Source organism: Salmo salar, chromosome ssa10 (assembly GCF_905237065.1).
Source record: "Salmo salar chromosome ssa10, Ssal_v3.1, whole genome shotgun sequence".
In the NCBI taxonomy this organism is placed as follows: domain Eukaryota; kingdom Metazoa; phylum Chordata; class Actinopteri; order Salmoniformes; family Salmonidae; genus Salmo; species Salmo salar.
Genome location: NC_059451.1, coordinates 124841454 through 124866454, shown reverse-complemented (window position 1 = coordinate 124866454; position 25001 = coordinate 124841454). Strand labels below are relative to the sequence as shown.

The 25001-nt window shown below is 44.2% G+C and overlaps 1 protein-coding gene across 3 annotated transcripts; it reads left to right on the top strand.

Annotated features, from left to right (window-relative positions):
• rapsn (receptor-associated protein of the synapse, 43kD) lies at positions 1-22814 on the top strand. Of its 3 annotated transcripts, XM_045688587.1 has the most exons (9): positions 1-1044; positions 1085-1383; positions 6903-7082; positions 7887-8045; positions 12100-12258; positions 17565-17663; positions 18173-18349; positions 18611-18810; positions 21443-22814. In XM_045688587.1, the coding sequence occupies exons 2-9, from the start codon at positions 1099-1101 to the stop codon at positions 21513-21515; spliced, it is 1332 nt and encodes a 443-aa protein (XP_045544543.1). In that variant the 5' UTR covers positions 1-1044; positions 1085-1098; the 3' UTR covers positions 21516-22814. The 3 variants fall into 3 exon arrangements, 2 of the variants coding, with proteins under 2 accessions (XP_045544543.1, XP_045544542.1); XR_006757112.1 differs by having other exon boundaries at positions 1-1383; positions 18611-20121; XM_045688586.1 differs by having other exon boundaries at positions 1-1383.
• Positions 22815-25001: the final 2187 nt, after the last annotated feature.

Genomic DNA, 25001 nt, shown 5'->3' with positions numbered 1-25001 from the left:
ATAACTTTTCTTATAGCTGTTGCTCTCCTCTCCCAGGTCAGATCCATTTCTGAGTGTAACTCTATGTATTTTCTGACGGCTGGGTTGTAGTGGTAGCGTTTTAACTCAAGAGTTTTGTTGAAGGGTTGATTGAGGTCTTTCTGCGAGGAGGGTAGAGAGGATCTAGCGTCTCCTATCGGGACCTTGGATCTGTGAACAGAGGACAGAGCAGGATTCCTATAGTGACACATGGTCCAGAGTGACAGGGGCATCTGCTGCAGCGCCAGCCCAGGGACAGGGAGAGGGAAGGAGGGGGTACAGGGGGTAGGGGGACACTGGGGCGCTGGACATTCCTTTCACAGGGGTGTGGAGGGTGCAGATATTCTGGGATACTGCTGCCAGCACTTCGCAGGGAGACGTTTTTTCTGTAGCGTTTTTTTTTCTAAAGCAGAATTTCTTCGGGAGAACTGAAGTGTGAACTCTTAAAAAGTGTTACTGTTGGATTGAGGAAGTAGTGAGGGACATGTTTGGTTTTCCTTTCGTCTCTTCCTCAAAGTGATTAGGTATGAAGGTGCTACTTGGCTGGTTCTTTAAGGTGCTGGATCTAGTTTCCTCCCAGTCCTCCTGACCCCGTCGCCTGCCGGAGCTGAGAGAGTTGGATCAGAGAGAGAGAGAGAGAGATAGAGACCTACTGGATCAGAGAGAGAGAGGCCTAGTACCACAGAGAGGAACGTCAGAGAATCGTAGCTCGTTAGAGGATCCTCAGTCTCTACGACCAGATCTTTCTTAATGTAACTCACTGTACATGGGCAAGGATCTACTTTCTTAACATAACCCACTGTACATGGGCAAGGATCTACTTTCTTAACATAACCCACTGTACATGGGCAAGGATCTAATTTCTTAACATAACCCACTGTACATGGGCAAGGATCTACTTTCTTAACATAACCCACTGTACATGGGCAAGGATCTACTTTCTTAACATAACCCACTGTACATGGGCAAGGATCTACTTTCTTAACATAACCCCACTGTACATGGGCAAGGATCTACTTTCTTAACATAACCCCACTGTACATGGGCAAGGATCTACTTTCTTAACATAACCCACTGTACATGGGCAAGGATCTACTTTCTTGGTCCTCCACTGAAAGCCAAACAACACCTAAACGGATGAATATTTTTATGAGGCACCTCCTTGTAGCAGAGATGGGCCAGGACCAAACCAAGCAGCAGGTAGAGAAAGGCTTAAAGCTGTACCAGGCCAATCAGACTGACAAAGCCCTGCATGTCTGGATCAAGGTGCTGGAGAAGACCTCAGACCCCGGCGGGAAGTTCAGAGTGCTGGGCTGTCTCATCACCGCCCACTCTGAGATGGGGAAGTATAAAGAGATGCTCAAGGTAAAACACACAGAGAGAGAGAGAGAGAGAGAGAGAGAGAGAGAGAGAGAGAGAGAGAGAGAGAGAGAGAGAGAGAGAGAGAGAGAGAGAGAGAGAGAGAGAGAGTCCCTGTCAAGTTCACTAGCCATGTTGAAGTAGAATTTTTCTAATTTCTCATCAGTTCAACATACTGTTATTGAAGTGTTGAGAGATGTTAGCTATTTGGGTAGTATGTCACACAGTTGTAGACACATTCCACATCCTGATTGAACAGGTGATATTAGGCGTTAGTTGAGTTAGGCAAAAACGATTTCATAGGATAGACTTTGTAGTATGATCCTATGATTTCCTCCAAGTCCTGCATGTATTATATAATGGATATCTTGAAGTGTCCATCTTTTGGGATTATAACGCAGCACTATCAAGGGTTGGAACTGAAATTATTTTCCAATCGTTTTGTTCTGAACAACCCCTTAAAAAGTCTTTACGTTCCACTGTTCCAACCAACAAAATAATATTATGAACCGGTTCGAAAAAAAAAAAAGTACCGCTTTATATAGTTCCTTTCTGTTCCTTTTTTAAAACCTGTGAAATCAACAGTTGTTTACATTTATCTCATTAAATGACTTCACCATTCAGTGCAGATGGAGCCGGCCAGCTAGTTGTTTAGACCAATCAGTGCAGATGGAGCCGGCCAGCTAGTTGTTTAGACCAATCAGTGCAGATGGAGCCGGCCAGCTAGTTGTTTAGACCAATCAGTGCAGATGGAGCCGGAAAGCTAGTTGTTTAGACCAATCAGTGCAGATGGAGCCGGCCAGCTAGTTGTTTAGACCAATCAGTGCAGATGGAGCCGGCCAGCTAGTTGTTCAGACCATTCAGTGCAGATGGAGCCGGCCAGCTAGTTGTTTAGACCAATCAGTGCAGATGGAGCCGGCCAGCTAGTTGTTTAGACCAATCAGTGCAGATGGAGCCGGCCAGCTAGTTGTTTAGACCAATCAGTGCAGATGGAGCCGGCCAGCTAGTTGTTCAGACCAATCAGTGCAGATGGAGCCGGCCAGCTAGTTGTTCAGACCAATCAGTGCAGATGGAGCCGGCCAGCTAGTTGTTTAGACCAATCAGTGCAGATGGAGCCGGCCAGCTAGTTGTTTAGACCAATCAGTGCAGATGGAGCCGGAAAGCTAGTTGTTTAGACCAATCAGTGCAGATGGAGCCGGCCAGCTAGTTGTTTAGACCAATCAGTGCAGATGGAGCCGGCCAGCTAGTTGTTCAGACCAATCAGTGCAGATGGAGCCGGCCAGCTAGTTGTTTAGACCAATCAGTGCAGATGGAGCCGGCCAGCTAGTTGTTTAGACCAATCAGTGCAGATGGAGCCGGCCAGCTAGTTGTTTAGACCAATCAGTGCAGATGGAGCCGGCCAGCTAGTTGTTCAGACCAATCAGTGCAGATGGAGCCGGCCAGCTAGTTGTTCAGACCAATCAGTGCAGATGGAGCCGGCCAGCTAGTTGTTTAGACCAATCAGTGCAGATGGAGCCGGCCAGCTAGTTGTTTAGACCAATCAGTGCAGATGGAGCCGGCCAGCTAGTTGTTTAGACCAATCAGTGCAGATGGAGCCGGCCAGCTAGTTGTTTAGACCAATCAGTGCAGATGGAGCCGGCCAGCTAGTTGTTTAGACCAATCAGTGCAGATGGAGCCGGCCAGCTAGTTGTTTAGACCAATCAGTGCAGATGGAGCCGGCCAGCTAGTTGTTTAGACCAATCAGTGCAGATGGAGCCGGCCAGCTAGTTGTTTAGACCAATCAGTGCAGATGGTGCGGCCAGCTAGTTGTTTAGACCAATCAGTGCAGATGGAGCCGGCCAGCTAGTTGTTTAGACCAATCAGTGCAGATGGAGCCGGCCAGCTAGTTGTTTAGACCAATCAGTGCAGATGGAGCCGGCCAGCTAGTTGTTTAGATGCATGATGGACACACAAGTGTAGCCTATGGAGCAAGACGCAACTGAAATTTTGCGGATGAGGAGAGAGCAAGAAAGGGTTGAGGAGGAGACTTGTAGTGTTAAAGGATAGCTTCCGTCCCTCTCCTCGCCCCTACCTGGGCTCGAACCAGGGACCCTCTGCACACATCAACAACTACCTCCCACAACGAAGCATCGTTACCCATCGCTCCTCAAAAGCCGCGGCCCCTGCAGAGCAAGGGGAACAACTACTTCAAGGTCTCAGAGCGAGTGACGTCACCAATTGAAACGCTATTAGCGCGTACCACCGCTAACTAGCTAGCCATTTCACACCGGTTACAGTAGCACTGGGCATCTTGTTATGACATCATTATCTGAATTAGGTCCACAGAATTATGCCTATGAGGTGCGGCTTCTATGGAGGAACGTTGAATAGCGTTCAACGCAGAGCAGCACCAGACTTAAAAACACTTCTTACCTTTTTGTAGTTAATAAATCCAACATGAAACGTGATAACTAGGCCTATAGTATCCTTAACTAGCATTTGAAAAAGTGAATTCGTTCTTCTCTAGCTAATAAATAATCTCTCTTCCTATTTTCTGAATAATAATTGTAATGTCTGGTCAGTAGCCTGTGCTTCAGAGGGTGAGGGGCATGTAGCCTACACACACACTGGCAAAGATTTTCAGCTGACAGGCAGACACTGGAATAAGTTTCTGAGGGACAGAGTGAGGGCTTTGCATAGGTGCTTTTTTGCTTTTTTTTGCCTGGAATGTAAAAGACGGTTCTGTTCCGGAACAGTATGGATCACTTTCGTACCCGGTTCCATTTCTGTTCTTTTCCGGGTTTTCAGTTCTGTTCCCTGAACCGGTTCCAAGAATGCATGTGGTTTTAAACTGAAATGGCAGTAAATCTGTTGTGAGGTTGTGTGGAGAGATATGATGATGGATATGATGAGGGGGATGCTGTTGTTGTCATTAATTTAATGTGTCATCATGGTGGATGCCAGGAGGCAGAGTGATCGAGATCCAGCTCTTCCATTGCAGCATTTCAACAATGGTGAAAGAACATGGTGTTGTTTCAAACCTTTTTTTCCTCCTGGGATTATCCATAGAAATAGATTGGACTAGAATGGACAAAGCCCCTCAGACCATGGAAATCTGACTGTAGTACATTCTATTTCTATGGCGTTATCTAAACTGAATCCTGAGGTGCATCAGAGGGTTAATGTGTGGCTTCCACAGGATACAGGGGACTGGGGGGCACAGAGAGAGAGCCTTGCAACCAGAGCTTGGATGTGGGCCTTGTTGTTGACATAAAAACTCCCTACTCACTCCTATACCCACTGTTTAATGAATACATTTTTAACTTAGTTACCGGGCCCCAAAACGGGAGACTGTGACTTAAAACTTGAACAACTGAAACTTCTTAACCCTGATGTGTTAAAGGGTGACTAAATTGTTGTATATATTTAGGTACATGACATAATTTAATCAATAACAATATTCCATTACTTCTATCCTATCAAAAGGTTTTGTTTTGTGACTGCAAGGCCAGTCCCCCGGCTACAGATTAGGCCTCGTGATGGAATAAAAAGCACTTTCAATAGAGAACTGTCAAACTGGCATATAGTGTTACTTATCTACATTGTGTCCATAGTGTTAGTTATCTACATTGTGTCCATAGTGTTAGTTATCTACATTGTGTCTATAGTGTTAGTTATCTACATTGTGTCTATAGTGTTAGTTATCTACATTGTGTCCATAGTGTTATCTACATTGTGTCTATAGTGTTAGTTATCTACATTGTGTCTATAGTGTTAGTTATCTACATTGTGTCCATAGTGTTATCTACATTGTGTCTATAGTGTTAGTTATATACATTGTGTCTATAGTGTTAGTTATCTACATTGTGTCTATAGTGTTAGTTATCTACATTGTGTCCATAGTGTTATCTACATTGTGTCTATAGTGTTAGTTATCTACATTGTGTCTATAGTGTTAGTTATCTACATTGTGTCTATAGTGTTAGTTATCTACATTGTGTCCATAGTGTTATCTACATTGTGTCTATAGTGTTAGTTATCTACATTGTGTCTATAGTGTTAGTTATCTACATTGTGTCCATAGTGTTATCTACATTGTGTCCATAGTGTTATCTACATTGTGTCTATACTGTTAGTTATCTACATTGTGTCTATAGTGTTAGTTATCTACATTGTGTCTATAGTGTTAGTTATCTACATTGTGTCCATAGTGTTATCTACATTGTGTCTATAGTGTTAGTTATCTACATTGTGTCTATAGTGTTAGTTATCTACATTGTGTCCATAGTGTTATCTACATTGTGTCTATAGTGTTAGTTATCTACATTGTGTCCATAGTGTTATCTACATTGTGTCCATAGTGTTATCTACATTGTGTCCATAGTGTTAGTTATCCAGATTGTGTCCATAGTGTTAGTTATCTACATTGTGTCTATAGTGTTATCTACATTGTGTCTATAGTGTTAGTTATCTACATTGTGTCCATAGTGTTAGTTATCTACATTGTGTCCATAGTGTTAGTTATCTACATTGTGTCCATAGTGTTATCTACATTGTGTCCATAGTGTTAGCTATCTACATTGTGTCCATAGTGTTAGTTATCTACATTGTGTCCATAGTGTTACCTACATTGTGTCCATAGTGTTAGCTATCTACATTGTGTCCATAGTGTTAGTTATCTACATTGTGTCCATAGTGTTGTCTACATTGTGTCCATAGTGTTAGTTATCGACATTGTGTCTATAGTGTTATCTACATTGTGTCCATAGTGTTAGTTATCTACATTGTGTCCATAGTGTTATCTATATTGTGTCCATAGTGTTATCCACATTGTGTCCATAGTGTAAGTTATCTACATTGTGTCTATAGTGTTAGTTATCTACATTGTGTCCATAGTGTTATCTACATTGTGTCTATAGTGTTATCTACATTGTGTCCATAGTGTTAGTTATCTACATTGTGTCCATAGTGTTAGTTATCTACATTGTGTCCATAGTGTTATCTACATTGTCCATAGTGTTAGTTATCTACATTGTGTCCATAGTGTTAGTTATCTACATTGTGTCCATAGTGTTATCTACATTGTGTCCATAGTGTTAGTTATCTACATTGTGTCCATAGTGTTAGTTATCTACGTTGTTCCTACCTTTTTTGTCCATCTCGTGTCTCTCTCTCTCTCCCCCTCTCTCTCTCCCCCTCTCCCCCTCTCTCTCTTTCCCCCTCCCTCTCTCTCTCTCCCTCTCTCTCTCTCCCCCACTCTCTCTCCCCCCTCTCCCCCTCTCCCCCCCTCTCTCCCCCCCTCTCTCCCCCTCTCTCTCCCTCTTTCCCTCTCCCTCTCTCTCTCTCTCTCCCCCTCTCCCCCTCTCCCCCTCTCTCCCTCTCTCTCTCTCTCTCTCTCTCTCTCTTCCTCTCTCCCCCTCCCCCCTCTCTCTCTCTCTCTCTCTCTCTCTCTCTCTCTCTCTCTCTCTCTCCCCCTCTCCCCCTCTCCCCCCTCTTTCCCCCCCTCTCACCTCCTCTCTCTCTCCCTCCCTCCCTCCCTCCCTCAGTATGCCTTGGCCCAGATAGACACAGCCAGGGAGATGGAGGACCCAGACTACCTGACTGAGGGCTACCTGAACCTGGCTAGGAGCAACGAGAAGCTGTGTGACTTCCAGAAGACTGTGTCCTACTGTAAGACCTGCCTCAACATGCAGGGAACCACTGTCAGTCTGCAACTTAACGGACAGGTGGGTCTCAGCAATAATATACAATCATATTATAATACTGTAATATATGCTACTTCACCTTATTTCCTGTTGCCAGACAAAACACGCCACATACATAATGGTGGCAGAAAACAAAACAACAAAACAATAAACAACAAGTTCTTACAATAAGAGACAAAACAACAGGAAAATAAAGAGAAAGGGACCTCTGGACGTCTGGGACCTCTGGACGTCTGGGACCTCTGGATGTCTGGGACCTCTGGACGTCTGGGACCTCTGGACGTCTGGGACCTCTGGACGTCTGGGACCTCTGGGCGTCTGGGACCTCTGGACGTCTGGGACCTCTGGACGTCTGGGACCTCTGGACGTCTGGGACCTCTGGACGTCTGGGACCTCTGGGACCTCTGGACGTCTGGTACCTCTGGACGTCTGGGACCTCTGGACGTCTGGGACCCTCTGGATGTCTGGGACCTCTGGGACCTCTGGACGTCTGGGACCTCTGGACGTCTGGGACCTCTGGGACCTCTGGATGTCTGGGACCTCTGGATGTCTGGGACCTCTGGACGTCTGGACCTCTGGATGTCTGGCACCTCTGGACGTCTGGGACCTCTGGACGTCTGGACCTCTGGATGTCTGGACCTCTGGATGTCTGGACCTCTGGATGTCTGGGACCTCAATGTCTGGGACCTCTGGGACCTCTGGACGTCTGGGACCTCTGGATGTCTGCGTACATCTGAGTTTACTGAAAAAAATGCCAAAATGCAATGAATTCAAGTCCTTTACCACCTCTGCCTTTATGACCTCTGCCTCTACTTGTGTTGCCAGGTGTGTCTGAGCATGGGCAACGCGTTCCTGGGCGTCAGCGTGTTCCAGAAGGCTCTAGAGAGCTATGAGAAGGCCCTGCGATACGCCCACAACAATGATGACAAGATGCTGGAGTCTAGAGTCTGCTGCAGCCTGGGGAACTTCTACATCCAGCTCAAGGTAAAGTGACGACAGTATGTCTATTATGACGCTCTGAGAAAATGTCCTATATTTGTTAATTACATTGCTATTACTTTGTTACATCCTTGATTGAACATCTTGTCAAATGCATTTTGGTGCAGAGGCTGAGTGAGCCAAGAAGGCCCCGGTCAGAGGCCTGTTGTATTCTAGCCTGGTAGAGGCCTGTTGTATTCTAGCCTGGTAGAGGCCTGTTGTATTCTAGCCTGGTAGAGGCCTGTTGTATTCTAGCCTGGTAGAGGCCTGTTGTATTCTAGCCTGGTAGAGGCCTGTTGGATTCTAGACTGGTAGAGGCCTGTTGTATTCTAGCCTGGTAGAGGCCTGTTGTATTCTAGCCTATTAGAGGCCTGTTGTATTCTAGCCTGGTAGAGGCCTGTTGTATTCTAGCCTGGCAGAGGCCTGGTTGTATTCCAGTCTGGTAGAGGCCTATTGTATTGTAGCCTGGTAGAGGCCTGTTGTATTCTAGCCTGGTAGAGGCCTGTTGTATTCCAGTCTGGTAGAGGCCTGTTGTATTCTAGCCTGGTAGAGGCCTGTTGTATTCTAGCCTGGTAGAGGCCTGTTGTATTCCAGTCTGGTAGAGGCCTGTTGTATTCTAGACTGGTAGAGGCCTGTTGTATTCTAGACTGGTAGAGGCCTGTTTATTCTAGCCTGGTAGAGGCCTGTTTTATTCTAGCCTGGTAGAGTCCTGTTGTATTCCAGTCTGGTAGAGGCCTGTTGTATTCTAGCCTGGTAGAGGCCTGTTGTATTCTAGTTTGGTGGAGGCCTGCCTGTGTAATCATTTACATTACATTTACGTCATTTAGCAGACGCTCTTATCCAGAGCGACTTACAAATTGGTGCATTTACCTTATGATATCCAGTGGAACAACCACTTTACAATAGTACATCTATATCTTTTTTTTTTTGGGGGGGGGAGTAGAAGGATTACTTGATCCTATCCCAGGTATTCCTTAAAGAGGTGGGGTTTCAGGTGTCTCCGGAAGGTGGTGATTGACTCCGCTGTCCTGGCGTCGTGAGGGAGCTTGTTCCACCATTGGGGTGCCAGAGCAGCGAACAGTTTTGACTGGGCTGAGCGGGAACTGTGCTTCCGCAGAGGTAGGGAGGCGAGCAGGCCAGAGGTGGATGAACGCAGTGCCCTTCTTTGGGTGTAGGGCCTGATCAGAGCCTGAAGGTACGAAGGTGCCGTTCCCCTCACCGCTCCGTAGGCAAGCACCATGGTCTTGTAGCAGATGCGAGCTTCAACTGGAAGCCAGTGGAGAGAGCGGAGGAGCGGGGTGACGTGAGAGAACTTGGGAAGGTTGAACACCAGACGGGCTGCGGCGTTCTGGATGAGTTGTAGGGGTTTAATGGCACAGGCAGGGAGCCCCGCCAGCAGCGAGTTGCACTAATCCAGACGGGAGATGACAAGTGCTTGGATTAGGACCTGCACCGCTTCCTGTGTAAGGCAGGGTCGTACTCTGCGAATGTTGTAGAGCATGAACCTACAGGATCGGGTCACCGCCTTGATGTTAGTGGAGAACGACAGGGTGTTGTCCAGGGTCACGCCAAGGCTCTTAGCACTCTGGGAGGAGGACACAATGGAGTTGTCAACCGTGATGGTGAGATCATGGAACGGGCAGTCCTTCCCCGGGAGGAAGAGCAGCTCCGTCTTGCCGAGGTTCAGCTTGAGGTGGTGATCCGTCATCCACACTGATATGTCTGTCAGACATGCAGAGATGTGATTCGCCACCTGGTTATCAGAAGGGGGAAAGGAGAAGATTAATTGTGTGTCGTCTGCGTAGCAATGATAGGAGAGACCATGTGAGGATATGACAGAGCCAAGTGACTTGGTGTATAGCGAGAATAGGAGAGGGCCTAGAACTGAGCCCTGGGGGACACCAGTGGTGAGAGCACGTGGTGTGGAGACGGATTCTCGCCACACCACCTGGTAGGAGTGACCTGTCAGGTAGGACGCAATCCAAGAGTGAGCCGCGCTGGAGATGCCCAACTCGGAGAGGGTGGAGAGGAGGATCTGATGGTTCACAGTATCAAAGGCAGCAGATAGGTCTAGAAGGATGAGAGCAGAGGAGAGAGAGTTAGCTTTAGCAGTGTGGAGAGCCACAGAGAAGAGCGGTTTCAGTTGAAAGGCCAGTCTTGAAACCTGACTGATTTGGATCAAGAAGGTCATTCTGAGAGAGATAGCAGGAGAGCTGGCCAAGGACGGCACGTTCAAGAGTTTTGGAGAGAAAAGAAAGAAGGGATACTGGTCTGAAAGAGGTCAAAGCATAGGGTAGGGCAACGTGAGCAGGACCAGCGCTGTCGTTTGACTTAACAAACGAGGATCGAATGTCGTCAACCTTCTTTTCAAAATGGTTGACGAAGTCATCCGCAGAGAGGGAGGATGGGGGGGAGGGGGAGGAGGATTCAGGAGGGAGGAGAAGGTGGCAAAGAGCTTCCTAGGGTTAGAGGCAGATGCTTGGAATTTAGAGTGGTAGAAAGTGGCTTTAGCAGCAGAAACAGAGGAGGAAAATGTAGAGAGGAGGGAGTGAAAATATGCCAGGTCCGCAGGGAGGCTAGTTTTCCTCCATTTCCGCTCGGCTGCCCAGAGCCCTGTTCTGTGAGCTCCCATCAGGACTACGAGAAAGCCCTGTTCTTCCTGTGTAAATGATCTGTTATGTCCTCCCATCATGACTACGAGAAAGCCCTGTTCTTCCTGTGTAAATGATCTGTTATGTCCTCCCATCAGGACTACGAGAAAGCCCTGTTCTTCCTGTGTAAATTATCTGTTATGTCCTCCCATCAGAACTACGAGAAAGCCCTGTACTTCCTGTGTAAATTATCTGTTATGTCCTCCCATCATGACAACGAGAAAGCCCTGTTCTTCCTGTGTAAATGATCTATTATGTCCTCCCATCATGACTACGAGAAAGCCCTGTTCTTCCTGTGTAAATTATCTGTTATGTCCTCCCATCAGGACTACGAGAAAGCCCTGTTCTTCCTGTGTAAATTATCTGTTATGTCCTCCCATCAGGACTACGAGAAAGCCCTGTTCTTCCTGTGTAAATTATCTGTTATGTCCTCCCATCATGACAACGAGAAAGCCCTGTTCTTCCTGTGTAAATGATCTATTATGTCCTCCCATCATGACTACGAGAAAGCCCTGTTCTTCCTGTGAAAATTATCTGTTATGTCCTCCCATCAGGACTACGAGAAAGCCCTGTTCTTCCTGTGTAAATTATCTGTTATGTCCTCCCATCAGGACTACGAGAAAGCCCTGTTCTTCCTGTGTAAATGATCTGTTATGTCCTCCCATCATGACTACGAGAAAGCCCTGTTCTTCCTGTGTAAATGATCTGTTATGTCCTCCCATCAGGACTACGAGAAAGCCCTGTTCTTCCTGTGTAAATTATCTGTTAAGTCCTCCCATCAGGACTACGAGAAAGCCCTGTTCTTCCTGTGTAAATGATCTGTTATGTCCTCCCATCAGGACTACGAGAAAGCCCTGTTCTTCCTGTGTAAATGATCTGTTATGTCCTCCCATCAGAACTACGAGAAAGCCCTGTTCTTCCTGTGTAAATGATCTGTTATGTCCTCCCATCAGGACTACGAGAAAGCCCTGTTCTTCCTGTGTAAATGATCTGTTATGTCCTCCCATCAGGACTACGAGAAAGCCCTGTTCTTCCTGTGTAAATGATCTGTTATGTCCTCCCATCAGGACTACGAGAAAGCCCTGTTCTTCCTGTGTAATTGATCTGTTATGTCCTCCCATCAGAACTACGAGAAAGCCCTGTTCTTCCTGTGTAAATTATCTGTTATGTCCTCCCATCATGACAACGAGAAAGCCCTGTTCTTCCTGTGTAAATGATCTGTTATGTCCTCCCATCATGACTACGAGAAAGCCCTGTTCTTCCTGTGTAAATGATCTGTTATGTCCTCCCATCAGGACTACGAGAAAGCCCTGTTCTTCCTGTGTAAATGATCTGTTATGTCCTCCCATCAGGACTACGAGAAAGCCCTGTTCTTCCTGTGTAAATGATCTGTTATGTCCTCCCATCAGGACTACGAGAAAGCCCTGTTCTTCCCGTGTAAAGCGGCTGAGCTGGTGAATGACTACGGTAAAGGCTGGAGTCTGAAGTACAGGGCCATGAGCCAGTACCACATGTCTGTAGCCTACAGGAAGCTGGACCGTCTGCCTGATGCCATGGAGTGCTGTGAGGTAACGTTTATTAGTGTTGTTTAGTACTAGTGGCATTGTTTATTAATCCAGTGAGTTATTATTTATTACCTACATTCCCAGAGATGATATGAGACTAGATACTGCTGTAAAGAAGGCTTGGGGTCAACTCCATTTCAATTGCAAAATTACAAAAATCACTGAAGCTGGAGACTTATATTTGGTTCACTAACTTTAAACATCAGCTATCTGAACAGCTAACCGATCGCTGCAGCTGTACATAGTCCATCTGTAAACAGCCCACCCAATCTACCTACCTCATCCCCATACTGTTTTTATTTACTTTTCTGCTCTTTAGCACACCAGTATCTCTACATGCACACCATCATCTGCTCATCTATCACTCCAGTGTTCATTTGCTAAATTGTAATTACTTCACTACTATGGCCTATTTATTGCCTTACATCCTCACACCATTTGCACACACTGTATATAGATTTATCTATTGTGTTACTGACTGTACGTTTGTTTATGTGTAACTCTGTGTTGTTGTTTGTGTCACACTGCTTTGCTTTATCTTGGCCAGGTCGCAGTTGTAAATGAGAACTTGTTCTCAACTAGTCTACCTGGTTAAATAAAGGACTTGTTCTCAAATGGCCTACCTGGTTAAATAAAGGACTTGTTCTCAACTGGCCTACCTGGTTAAATAAAGGACTTGTTCTCAACTAGCCTACCTGGTTAAATAAAGGACTTGTTCTCAACTGGCCTAACCTGGTTAAATAAAGGACTTGTTCTCAACTAGCCTACCTGGTTAAATAAAGGACTTGTTCTCAACTGGCCTACCTGGTTAAATAAAGGACTTGTTCTCAACTAGTCTACCTGGTTAAATAAAGGACTTGTTCTCAACTGGCCTACCTGGTTAAATAAAGGACTTGTTCTCAACTGGCCGACCTGGTTAAATAAAAAATAAATAATTCAGAAGGTCAACGGAAAGTTAAATTCCAATGTTTGTTTACTTCCTGGATGGATGGGATTAAAGTAAAGGATGGATGGGATTAAAGTAAAGGATGGATGGGATTAAAGTAAAGGATGGATGGGATTAAAGTAAAGGATGGATGGGATTAAAGTAAAGGATGGATGGGATTAAAGTAAAGGATGGATGGGATTAAAGTAAAGGATGGATGGGATTAAAGTAAAGGATGGATGGGATTAAAGTAAAGGATGGATGGGATTAGTGTAAAGGATGGATGGGATTAAAGTAAAGGATGGATGGGATTAAAGTAAAGGATGGATGGGATTAAAGTAAAGGATGGATGGGATTAAAGTAAAGGATGGATGGGATTAAAGTAAAGGATGGATGGGATTAGTGTAAAGGATGGATGGGATTAAAGTAAAGGATGGATGGGATTAAAGTAAAGGATGGATGGGATTAAAGTAAAGGATGGATGGGATTAGTGTAAAGGATGGATGGGATTAAAGTAAAGGATGGATGGGATTAGTGTAAAGGATGGATGGGATTAAAGTAAAGGATGGATGGGATTAAAGTAAAGGATGGATGGGATTAAAGTAAAGGATGGATGGGATTAGTGTAAAGGATGGATGGGATTAAAGTAAAGGATGGATGGGATTAAAGTAAAGGATGGATGGGATTAAAGTAAAGGATGGATGGGATTAAAGTAAAGGTGACGGTATGGGTAGTTGAGTTCAGTAACCACCGTGATTTACTATGCTATTCTGTATCCTGTGCAACTCAATATTAGGAAAGTGCTCTTAATATTTTCTACACTCAGTTGTGTGTTTTTGTGTTAGAGAGTGACAGACCAACAGACTGTATTAGAGACAGGTGCAGCCAGCATTGCCAGGCAGTGTGTTTTTGTGTTGTACGGTCTTAGACCTCTGGGTAGAAATATGCTGCCTCTGGTTTAAAGTGTTCATTAACACAGAGGGTACAGAGTTAACTGTAATACTTTACTGGAGAGACAGAGAAATAGCTTGATGTCACTGCTAAGGACTGCAGGAGTGGTGGTGGTTGGGTAGTGGCAGAGCAGTGGGGAGGGTTGTCCCAAATAGCACCATATTTCCTGTATAGAGCCCTACATTTGACCAGAGCCCTGTAGGGCACTATACATGGAATAGGGTACCATTTGACCATAGCCCTGTAGGGCTCTATATAGGGAATAGGGTTCCATTTGACCAGAGCCCTGTAGGGCTCTATATAGGGAATAGGGTTCCATTTGACCATAGCCCTGTAGGGCTCTATATAGGGAATAGGGTTCCATTTGACCATAGCCCTGTAGGGCTCTATATAGGGAATAGGGTTCCATTTGACCATAGCCCTGTAGGGCTCTATATAGGGAATAGGGTTCCATTTGACCATAGCCCTGTAGGGCTCTATATAGGGAATAGGGTTCCATTTGACCATAGCCCTGTAGGGCTCTATATAGGGAATAGGGTTCCATTTGACCATAGCCCTGTAGGGCTCTATATAGGGAATAGTGTTCCATTTGACCATAGCCCTGTAGGGCACTATATATAGGGAATAGGGTTCCATTTGACCATAGCCCTGTAGGGCTCTATATAGGGAATAGGGTTCCATTTGACCATAGCCCTGTAGGGCTCTATATAGGGAATAGGGTTCCATTTGACCATAGCCCTGTAGGGCACTATATATAGGGAATAGGGTTCCATTTGACCATAGCCCTGTAGGGCTCTTGTGGTGGATGAATCAGAATTAGTTGGGTAACATAGATAATTAAGATGTTTTATTAGTATAATATGCTTATGTGAGATACTTGTCATTAGAAAGTGTCCTTTGGACTCTGGTGTCTTTCAGTTGCACGTTTCCCTCAGCTGGGGCTCAGACACTCGGGGCCCAGAGAGGGGAGAGGTCAGACTTGTCTTTTATATGTCTCTGTTGCTATGCAGAATATCAGCAAGAGAGGAGGACAGAATGAAACATTGTCTTCATATGTGAATGTGTCTTTACCTATTTCTTAAACCATGTGAAGGGATGGCGTGATTAATGGGGAACCAATTATTTGTCTCCACAATGTCTGTGCGCAGGTCACTCCCCTCAGTGAGCTTGTCCAGGAGTGGGAACAAGAGGTGTTTTACTGAGGATGGGCCTCTATGAGATAGCACTGACAGAGGAGATTTATGGTGTATTTTGATTAGAACGCATAAAAAGCATTCCAGAGGACATGAGCTAATAGTTCTGTTCTATACCGTACCAGGGAGGGACGGTTCTAGGGTGTAACGGCTGTCGGGAGAGAGAGTAGACCAAGGCGCAGCGGAGTTAGTGTTCATCATGATTTTAATTAACGTAAGAACACTATACAAAACTGAACAGAAACACCACAGCTAAACAGTCCTGTTAGGAAATAATCTAACAGAAACTATTACCCACAAAACCCCAACGGAAAAACAGGCTCCTTATGTGTGACTCCCAATCAGCAACAACCAACAACAGATGTGCCTGATTGGAAGCCACACACGGCCAAAATCAATGAAACAAACCAACATAGAAAAATGAACATAGAACGCCCACCCAATGTAAACACCCTGGCCTAACCAAAATAAAGAACAAAAAAAAAAACCTCTCTATGGCCAGGGCGTTACACAGGGAGACCAAATACCGGTCTATACAATGACTCTGTTGATATAGCAGTTGCTGTCTGCTATGGTTTATAGATATCCATTCATACAAAACTTAACCTTTGTGAACTGTTCACAAGATTTGTGGTTCGTCAATGTACGTTGAAGGGGTGGATTCATGGGTATAAAAATCTCTTTGTATAGAGACCTTCCTGGTTCATTCGAGAGAGTGCATTTTTGAAGGTCAAAGTACTTTTGCAAAAGTATCTTATTAATTATTAAATATGTAGTTTAACTCAGACTGGTGTGTTTGTAACTCTCCTCATTTGGTAATGCAGAAATTAGCCACCACACTCTATATAGGGAATAGGGTGCCATTTGACCATAGCCCTGTAGGGCTCTATATAGGAAATAAGGTGCCATTTGACCATAGCCCTGTAGGACACTATATAGGGAATAGGGTGCCATTTGACCATAGCCCTGTAGGGCACTATATAGGGAATAGGGTGCCATTTGACCATAGCTCTGTAGGGCACTATATAGGAAATAAAGTGCCATTTGACCATAGCCCTGTAGGGCTCTATATAGGGAATAGGGTTCCATTTGACCATAGCACTGTAGGGCACTATATAGGGAATAGGGTGCCATTTGACCATAGCCCTGTAGGACACTATATAGGGAATAGGGTGCCATTTGACCATAGCCCTGTAGGGCACTATATATAGGGAATAGGGTTCCATTGGGGACTGAGATGGGGAGTGTTGTTTCAGATTTATCACTGCTGTTCTGCTGAATAGATTTATCTCCAACACATTTCATTCATCCTGTCATAGTTAGAATACATCTGACCAAGGAAAGAATTCATCCTGGAGTAAAAACATTAGCAGCCCTCAGTTAGCAGCCCTCAGTTAGCAGGCCTCATTTAGCAGCCCTCAATTAGCAGCTCTCAGTTAGCAGTCCTCAGTTAGCAGTCCTCAGTTAGCAGCCCTCAGTTAGCAGGCCTCATTTAGCAGCCCTCAATTAGCAGCTCTCAGTTAGCAGCCCTCAGTTAGCAGCCCTCAGTTAGCAGGTCTCAGTTAGCAGTCCTCAGTTAGCAGCTCTCAGTTAGCAGTCCTCAGTTAGCATCCCTAGCAGCCCTCAGTTAGCAGCCCTCAGTTAGCAGCCCTCAGTTAGCAGCCCTCAGTTAGCAGCCCTCAGTTAGCAGCCTTCAGTTAGCAGCCCTAGCAGCCCTCATATAACTACTGTCTATACACACCATCCTATATAACTACTGTCTATACACACCATCCTATATAACTACTGTCTATACACAGTACAGTGTGTTGTTCAGAGGTTGTGTGTGTGTGTTGTTTAGAGGTTGTGTGTGTGTTGTTCAGAGGTTGTGTGTGTGTTGTTCAGAGGTTGTGTGTATGTTGTTTAGAGGTTGTGTGTGTTGTTTAGAGGTTGTGTGTGTGTTGTTCAGAGGTTGTGCGTGTGTTGTTTAGAGGTTGTGTGTGTGTTGTTCAGAGGTTGTGTGTTGTTCAGAGGTTGTGCGTGTGTTGTTCAGAGGTTGTGCGTGTGTTGTTTAGAGGTTGTGTGTGTGTTGTTCAGAGGTTGTGTGTTGTTCAGAGGTTGTGTGTGTGTTGTTCAGAGGTTGTGTGTGTGTTGTTCAGAGGTTGTGAGTGTGTTGTTTTAAGGTTGTGTGTGTGTTGTTCTAAGGGTGTGTGTGTTGTTCTAAGGTTGTGTGTTACACTAAAGTGGTTCCCATCCTCCAGGAGTCCATGAAGATAGCCCTGCAGCACGGGGACAGACCTCTCCAGGCGCTGTGCTTACTGAACTTCGCTGATATCCACCGCTGCCGGAATGACGTAGATGTAAGTTACCAAATACTGTCCGTACTACACTGTTGCAGATAAATGGACGTAATCTGAAGAGCAAAACATTACTTCAATATAGTCTGGGCTTGATTAATATTATTTTCTCTCCTCAAACCCTGTTCTCTCCTCCCCCTCTTCTCTCATTTCCGGTCCTGTCCTGTCCTGTCCTCTCCTCTCATTTCCTGTCCTGTCCTCTCCTCTCCTCTCATTTCCTGTCCTGTCCTGTCCTCTCCTCTCATTTCCTGTCCTGTCCTCTCCTCTCCTCTCCTCTCATTTCCTGTCCTCTCCTCTCCTCTCATTTCCTGTCCTGTCCTATCCTCTCCTCTCATTTCCTGTCCTGTCCTGTCCTCTCCTCTCATTTCCTGTCCTGTCCTCTCCTCTCCTCTCCTTCCTCTTTTCTCTCCTCTCAACTCTTTGTCTCTTCTCTCCTCTCCCTCTTCTCCTGTTCTCTCTCTCTCTCTCTCTTCTCTTCTTTCCTCTCCCTCCTCTCCTCTCCTCTCCTCCAGAAAGCATTGCCTCGTTACGAGTCCTCCATGTGTATAATGACAGAGATCGGGAACCGTCTTGGGCAGACCCAGGTGTACCTGGGGGTAGGGAAGTGCTGGCTCCAGCAGAAAGAGCTAGATAAGGCTCTGGATGCTCTGCAGCGAGCGCAGGAGTTGTCAGAGGCTTTAGGAACCAAGGTACAGCGCACATAGTTCTGAATAAATACCATGAAAATATGCTGCCTTTTTACTGTAACAAAACATACTGTGCAATTTAAAACAATCATGCAACAGTCAGATGCACTGTCACACTTTAGCTTGGGCTAAATTCCAGTTCCTGTCCCATAGCTGTGCATTCTGAATGAGGGAATCGACTGCAGTATGTCAGCTATGTTCAGTCTGTGTGTTGATTCTAACCCTATATACACCTCTCTCTCTCTCTCTCTCTCTCTCTGTTAGCTGTGTAGTCTAAAGGTGCACTGTCTCAGTGAGGGGATCTACCGCAGTAAGGAGAGTCAGGAGGAGCTGAGGGAGCAGGTTGTGAAGTTCCTGCAGTGTGTGGAGGAGCTGGAGCTGTACTGTGGAATGTGTGGCGAGTCCATAGGAGAGAAGAACCAACAGCTGCAGGCTCTGCCCTGCTCTCACATCTTCCACCTCCAGTAGGTGACCCATCTACATGTTATATAGTCTACATATTATTACTACATATGGCTCTGTCCTGCTCTCACATCTTCCACCTCCAGTAGGTGCTCTAACGATGACCCATCTACATGTTATATAGTCTACATATTATTACTACATATGGCTCTGCCCTGCTCTCACATCTTCCACCTCCAGTAGGTGACCCATCTACATGTTATATAGTCTACATATTATTACTACATATGGCTCTGTCCTGCTCTCACATCTTCCACCTCCAGTAGGTGACCCATCTACATGTTATATAGTCTACATATTATTACTACATATGGCTCTGTCCTGCTCTCACATCTTCCACCTCCAGTAGGTGACCCATCTACATGTTATATAGTCTACATATTATTACTACATATGGCTCTGTCCTGCTCTCACATCTTCCACCTCCAGTAGGTGCTCTAACGATGACCCATCTACATGTTATATAGTCTACATATTATTACTACATATGGCTCTGTCCTGCTCTCACATCTTCCACCTCCAGTAGGTGCTCTAACGATGACCCATCTACATGTTATATAGTCTACATATTATTACTACATATGGCTCTGTCCTGCTCTCACATCTTCCACCTCCAGTAGGTGACCCATCTACATGTTATATAGTCTACATATTATTACTACATATGGCTCTGCCCTGCTCTCACATCTTCCACCTCCAGTAGGTGACCCATCTACATGTTATATAGTCTACATATTATTACTACATATGGCTCTGTCCTGCTCTCACATCTTCCACCTCCAGTAGGTGACCCATCTACATGTTATATAGTCTACATATTATTACTACATATGGCTCTGTCCTGCTCTCACATCTTCCACCTCCAGTAGGTGCTCTAACGATGACCCATCTACATGTTATATAGTCTACATATTATTACTACATATGGCTCTGTCCTGCTCTCACATCTTCCACCTCCAGTAGGTGACCCATCTACATGTTATATAGTCTACATATTATTACTACATATGGCTCTGTCCTGCTCTCACATCTTCCACCTCCAGTAGGTGACCCATCTACATGTTATATAGTCTACATATTATTACTACATATGGCTCTGTCCTGCTCTCACATCTTCCACCTCCAGTAGGTGCTCTAACGATGACCCATCTACATGTTATATAGTCTACATATTATTACTACATATGGCTCTGCCCTGCTCTCACATCTTCCACCTCCAGTAGGTGCTCTAACGATGACCCATCTACATGTTATATAGTCTACATATTATTACTACATATGGCTCTGCCCTGCTCTCACATCTTCCACCTCCAGTAGGTGACCCATCTACATGTTATATAGTCTACATATTATTACTACATATGGCTCTGTCCTGCTCTCACATCTTCCACCTCCAGTAGGTGACCCATCTACATGTTATATAGTCTACATATTATTACTACATATGGCTCTGTCCTGCTCTCACATCTTCCACCTCCAGTAGGTGCTCTAACGATGACCCATCTACATGTTATATAGTCTACATATTATTACTACATATGGCTCTGTCCTGCTCTCACATCTTCCACCTCCAGTAGGTGCTCTAACGATGACCCATCTACATGTTATATAGTCTACATATTATTACTACATATGGCTCTGTCCTGCTCTCACATCTTCCACCTCCAGTAGGTGCTCTAACGATGACCCATCTACATGTTATATAGTCTACATATTATTACTACATATGGCTCTGTCCTGCTCTCACATCTTCCACCTCCAGTAGGTGCTCTAACGATGACCATTTACATGTTATATAGTCTACATATTATTACTACATATGGCTCTGTCCTGCTCTCACATCTTCCACCTCCAGTAGGGACTTTTGCCTTGATTAAAAACCTCTACGGGATCGGTGTCCCCCCTGCGGGACCGCTGAGCTAACGTGCGCTAATGCGATTAGCATGAGGTTGTAAGTAACAAGAACATTTCCCAGGACATAGACATATCTGATATTAGCAGAAAACTGAATTAAATTCTGGTTCATCTAACTGCACTGTCCATTTTACAGTAGCTATTACAGTGAAAGAGTATCATGCTATTGTTTGAGGAGAGTGCACAGTTATGAACTTGAAAATGTATTAATAAACCAATTATGCACATTTGGGCAGTCCTGATAGAACATTTTGCACAGAAATGCAATGGTTCATTGAATCAGTCTAAAACTTTGCACATAGACTACTTCCATCTAGTGGCCAAAATCTAAATGCCAGCTTTGCTGGAATAATACATTATGGCCTTTCTCTTGCATTTCAAAGATGATGGTACAAAAAAAAAGCATGTTTTTTTTCTTTGTATTATCTTTTACCAGATCTAATGTGTTATATTCTCCTACATTAATTTCACATTTTCACAAACTTCAAAGTGTTTCCTTTCAAATGGTATCAATAATATTCATATCCTTGCTTCAGGTCCTGAGCTACAGGCAGTTAGATTTGGGAAAGTAATTTTAGGTGAAAAATGTAAAAAAAGGGGCTTAACCTTAAGAGGTTTTAACATATTCTACATGTTTCATGTCCAGGGGTGGAAACAGGGGGAACTCTTAGGATTTGACATGGGGTCAGTTCCCAGTCTCGTCTTCTTCTATCCTCTCAGGTGTCTACAGAACAACGGATCCAAGGGCTGCCCCAAATGTCGTCGGTCCTCCATGAAGCCTGGGTTTGTGTGAGGTTACGAGGCACAGTGACTGGGACTTGAGGACACTATGTGATAACACTCTGTGAAGCCCCGACCTCAGTCACATAGGAGAGCCAGACTGCACTTCTGGATGGGCAGACTGCTGAACACATATCTGAATGTCCTAACTAAACACATATCTGAATGTCCTAACTAAACACATATCTGAATGTCCTAACTAAACACATATCTGAATGTCCTAACTAATCTAAACACATATCTGAATGTCCTAACTAATCTAAACACATATCTGAATGTCCTAACTAAACTAAACACATATCTGAATGTCCTAACTAAACACATATCTGAATGTCCTAACTAAACACATATCTGAATGTCCTAACTAAACACATATCTGAATGTCCTAACTAAACACATATCTGAATGTCCTAACTAAACACATATCTGAATGTCCTAACTAAACACATATCTGAATGTCCTAACTAATCTGAACACATACCTGAATGTCCTAACTAAACTGAACACAGACTCGGATACCGTTTGTTGACTGGCTGTTGTGTTCAGAGGATGTGCCACAGAATCAGAACCAGCCCATTACCTCGTCCCCGGGCTACTTGCTACCGAGCGAGAGCAGGCTGGTAGACAAGAGTAACAATCCCAGTGTGAGGACAGACAGGACTGTACTTCAAGACACACAGTCACAGTTCAAAAGGTCACCACTCCTCCGGTTTTCTACAGTGAACATGTCTCCTTAGCTGACAGAGATAAGGAGGATAAAGGGATAGATTTATTACACTGTTGTACATGATTTACTGTTTGTTTGTTTTTTGTCAGAGGGTGAGGAGGATGAAATCCAATATACTTCTTCGTTTTGAGGACGTCTGTTTTAGATAAATCTGATAGTTTAGCATAATGTTCACTTTACTTTGGTTAGGGTATGCTGGAAGATTCATTGCAAGAATGTAATTGGAAATTATGTTAAACATTATTGTTTGGGTAAAAAAGTGAAATCATTAGGATTTTGGCCACACGTTCTATTAATCACATTTAACAAAATTGTATTTTAAATATACCCATCGAAAGGCAAAGTGAGCTATACGTTTTCTATAGGTGATTACTGTAAAGTGGTTAATATGCCATATGTCACGAACATATTTCTGTACAACCTTTTTATCATCAGTTCTCGGTGAACATACTGCACATTGTCCAATAACAGTTGACAATACAACACTTTAACTGAATAATTAATAATCACAAAGATCAAATGGACGGTCAGGATATACTTGTGTTCATTTGACTTTAGCATTTGATAAAAAAAATATCAAAACTATAAACTAGTATTTGTCCTTAATGCAAGGGTATGCAGCTTTCCCTTGTTTTCAAAAAAAAAAACTTACAGTAAGTAGAATTTTCACTTAGTCTCCCATTAACATCAGTGCATGACTAGGTGAAAACTCAAGTGGAAGTTAGGATTTACCCCCAAGTGACTAAGGAGCAGTTCAACCCACATTGTGTTATTAATTATTAGGTGAATTCATTAATTATTACAACTCTGGATTTATAACATATTATTATTATTATTATTATTATTATTCCACCCATTCTAGGGCTTAAACAATTTAAGCTATAAACATGAAAACAACTGGTAAATGTGCAGACTGCCCTAGCTTAGATTGCTTGAGAACGTGTTTTTGACAGCATTTATACTTTTTGAATTATAATAATAGTTAGAATATTTAGCTCCCAATGCATTTCAATGAAAAAGAAAAAGACCGTAGACTTGGTAAAGACATCAAAACTTCTACACCCATCTCCTCTTTCACTGTTTAAGTACATCAACTCCAAACCAACTTAGTATGAAAACTCCTTTGACAAGCAATCCATCTATACTTCTGGAACTAAAGCCATTTCAAATGTGCATAGATTAACATGGGTTTGAATGAGAACCATAGGAATACAGAGGTAGCTGTTCAATCACCACCTTCCGTAGACACCTGAAACCCCACCTCTTTAAGGAATACCTGGGATAGGATAAAGTAATCCTTCTAACCCCCCCCTAAAAAAAGATATAGATGTACTATTGTAAAGTGGTTGTTCCACTGGATATCATAAGGTGAATGCACCAATTTGTAAGTCGCTCTGGATAAGAGCGTCTGCTAAATGACGTAAATGTAAAATGCTTCTTGGACAATTAAGCTACAAGACTAACTTTAAAACACTCAGGCTATCCTAACTTCACATTATTTAACATATAAAACACTCAGGCTATCCTAACTTCACATGATTTAACATATAAAACACTCAGGCTATCCTAACTTCACATGATTTAACATATAAAACACTCAGGCTATCCTAACTTCACATGATTTAAAATCTTTATCAAGTATAACTATATAAAATAGCACGCAACTACTGACCACAAGGTAGGGCCCAAAGAGCCTGTAACCCAATCACACAGCTACTGACCACCTTTACTGACCACAACTACCGACCACAACTACTGACCACACAACTACACAACTACTGACCACAACTACTGACCACAACTACACAACTACTGACCACAACTACTGACCACAACTACTGACCACAACTACACAACTACTGACCACAACTACTGACCACAACTACACAACTACTGATGACCACAACTACTGACCACAACTACACAACTACTGACCACAACTACACAACTACCGACCACACAACTACCGACCACACAACTACCGACCACACAACTACTGACCACACAACTACCGACCACAACTACCGACCACACAACTACCGACCACACAACTACCGACCACACAACTACCGACCACAACTACTGACCACAACTACACAACTACTGACCACACAACTACACAACTACTGACCACAACTACTGACCACAACTACTGACCACAACTACACAACTACTGATGACCACAACTACTGACCACAACTACACAACTACTGACCACAACTACACAACTACCGACCACACAACTACCGACCACACAACTACCGACCACACAACTACCGACCACACAACTACCGACCACACAACTACCGACCACACAACTACCGACCACAACTACCGACCACACAACTACCGACCACACAACTACCGACCACAACTACCGACCACACAACTACCGACAACAACTACCGACCACACAACTACCGACCACACAACTACCGACCACACAACTACCGACCACAACTACCGACCACAGAACTACCGACCACAACTACCGACCACAACTACCGACCACAACTACCGACCACACAACTACCGACCACACAACTACCGACCACACAACTACTGACCACACAACTACCGACCACAACTACCGACCACACAACTACCGACCACAACTACCGACCACACAACTACCGACCACACAACTACCGACCACACAACTACTGACCACAACTACTGACCACACAACTACTGACCACAACTACTGACCACACAACTACTAACCACAACTACTGACCACACAACTACTGACCACAACTACTGACCACAACT

Bases quoted from the DNA above. Each gene is read 5' to 3' on its own strand.
- rapsn (XM_045688587.1), top strand. From the start codon at position 1,099: ATGGGCAAGGATCTACTTTCTTGGTCCTCCACTGAAAGCCAAACAACA. The intron at 12,259-17,564 runs GTAACGTTTATT...CCCATCCTCCAG, and splicing joins ATGCCATGGAGTGCTGTGAG to GAGTCCATGAAGATAGCCCT. The intron at 17,664-18,172 runs GTAAGTTACCAA...CCTCTCCTCCAG, and splicing joins GCTGCCGGAATGACGTAGAT to AAAGCATTGCCTCGTTACGA.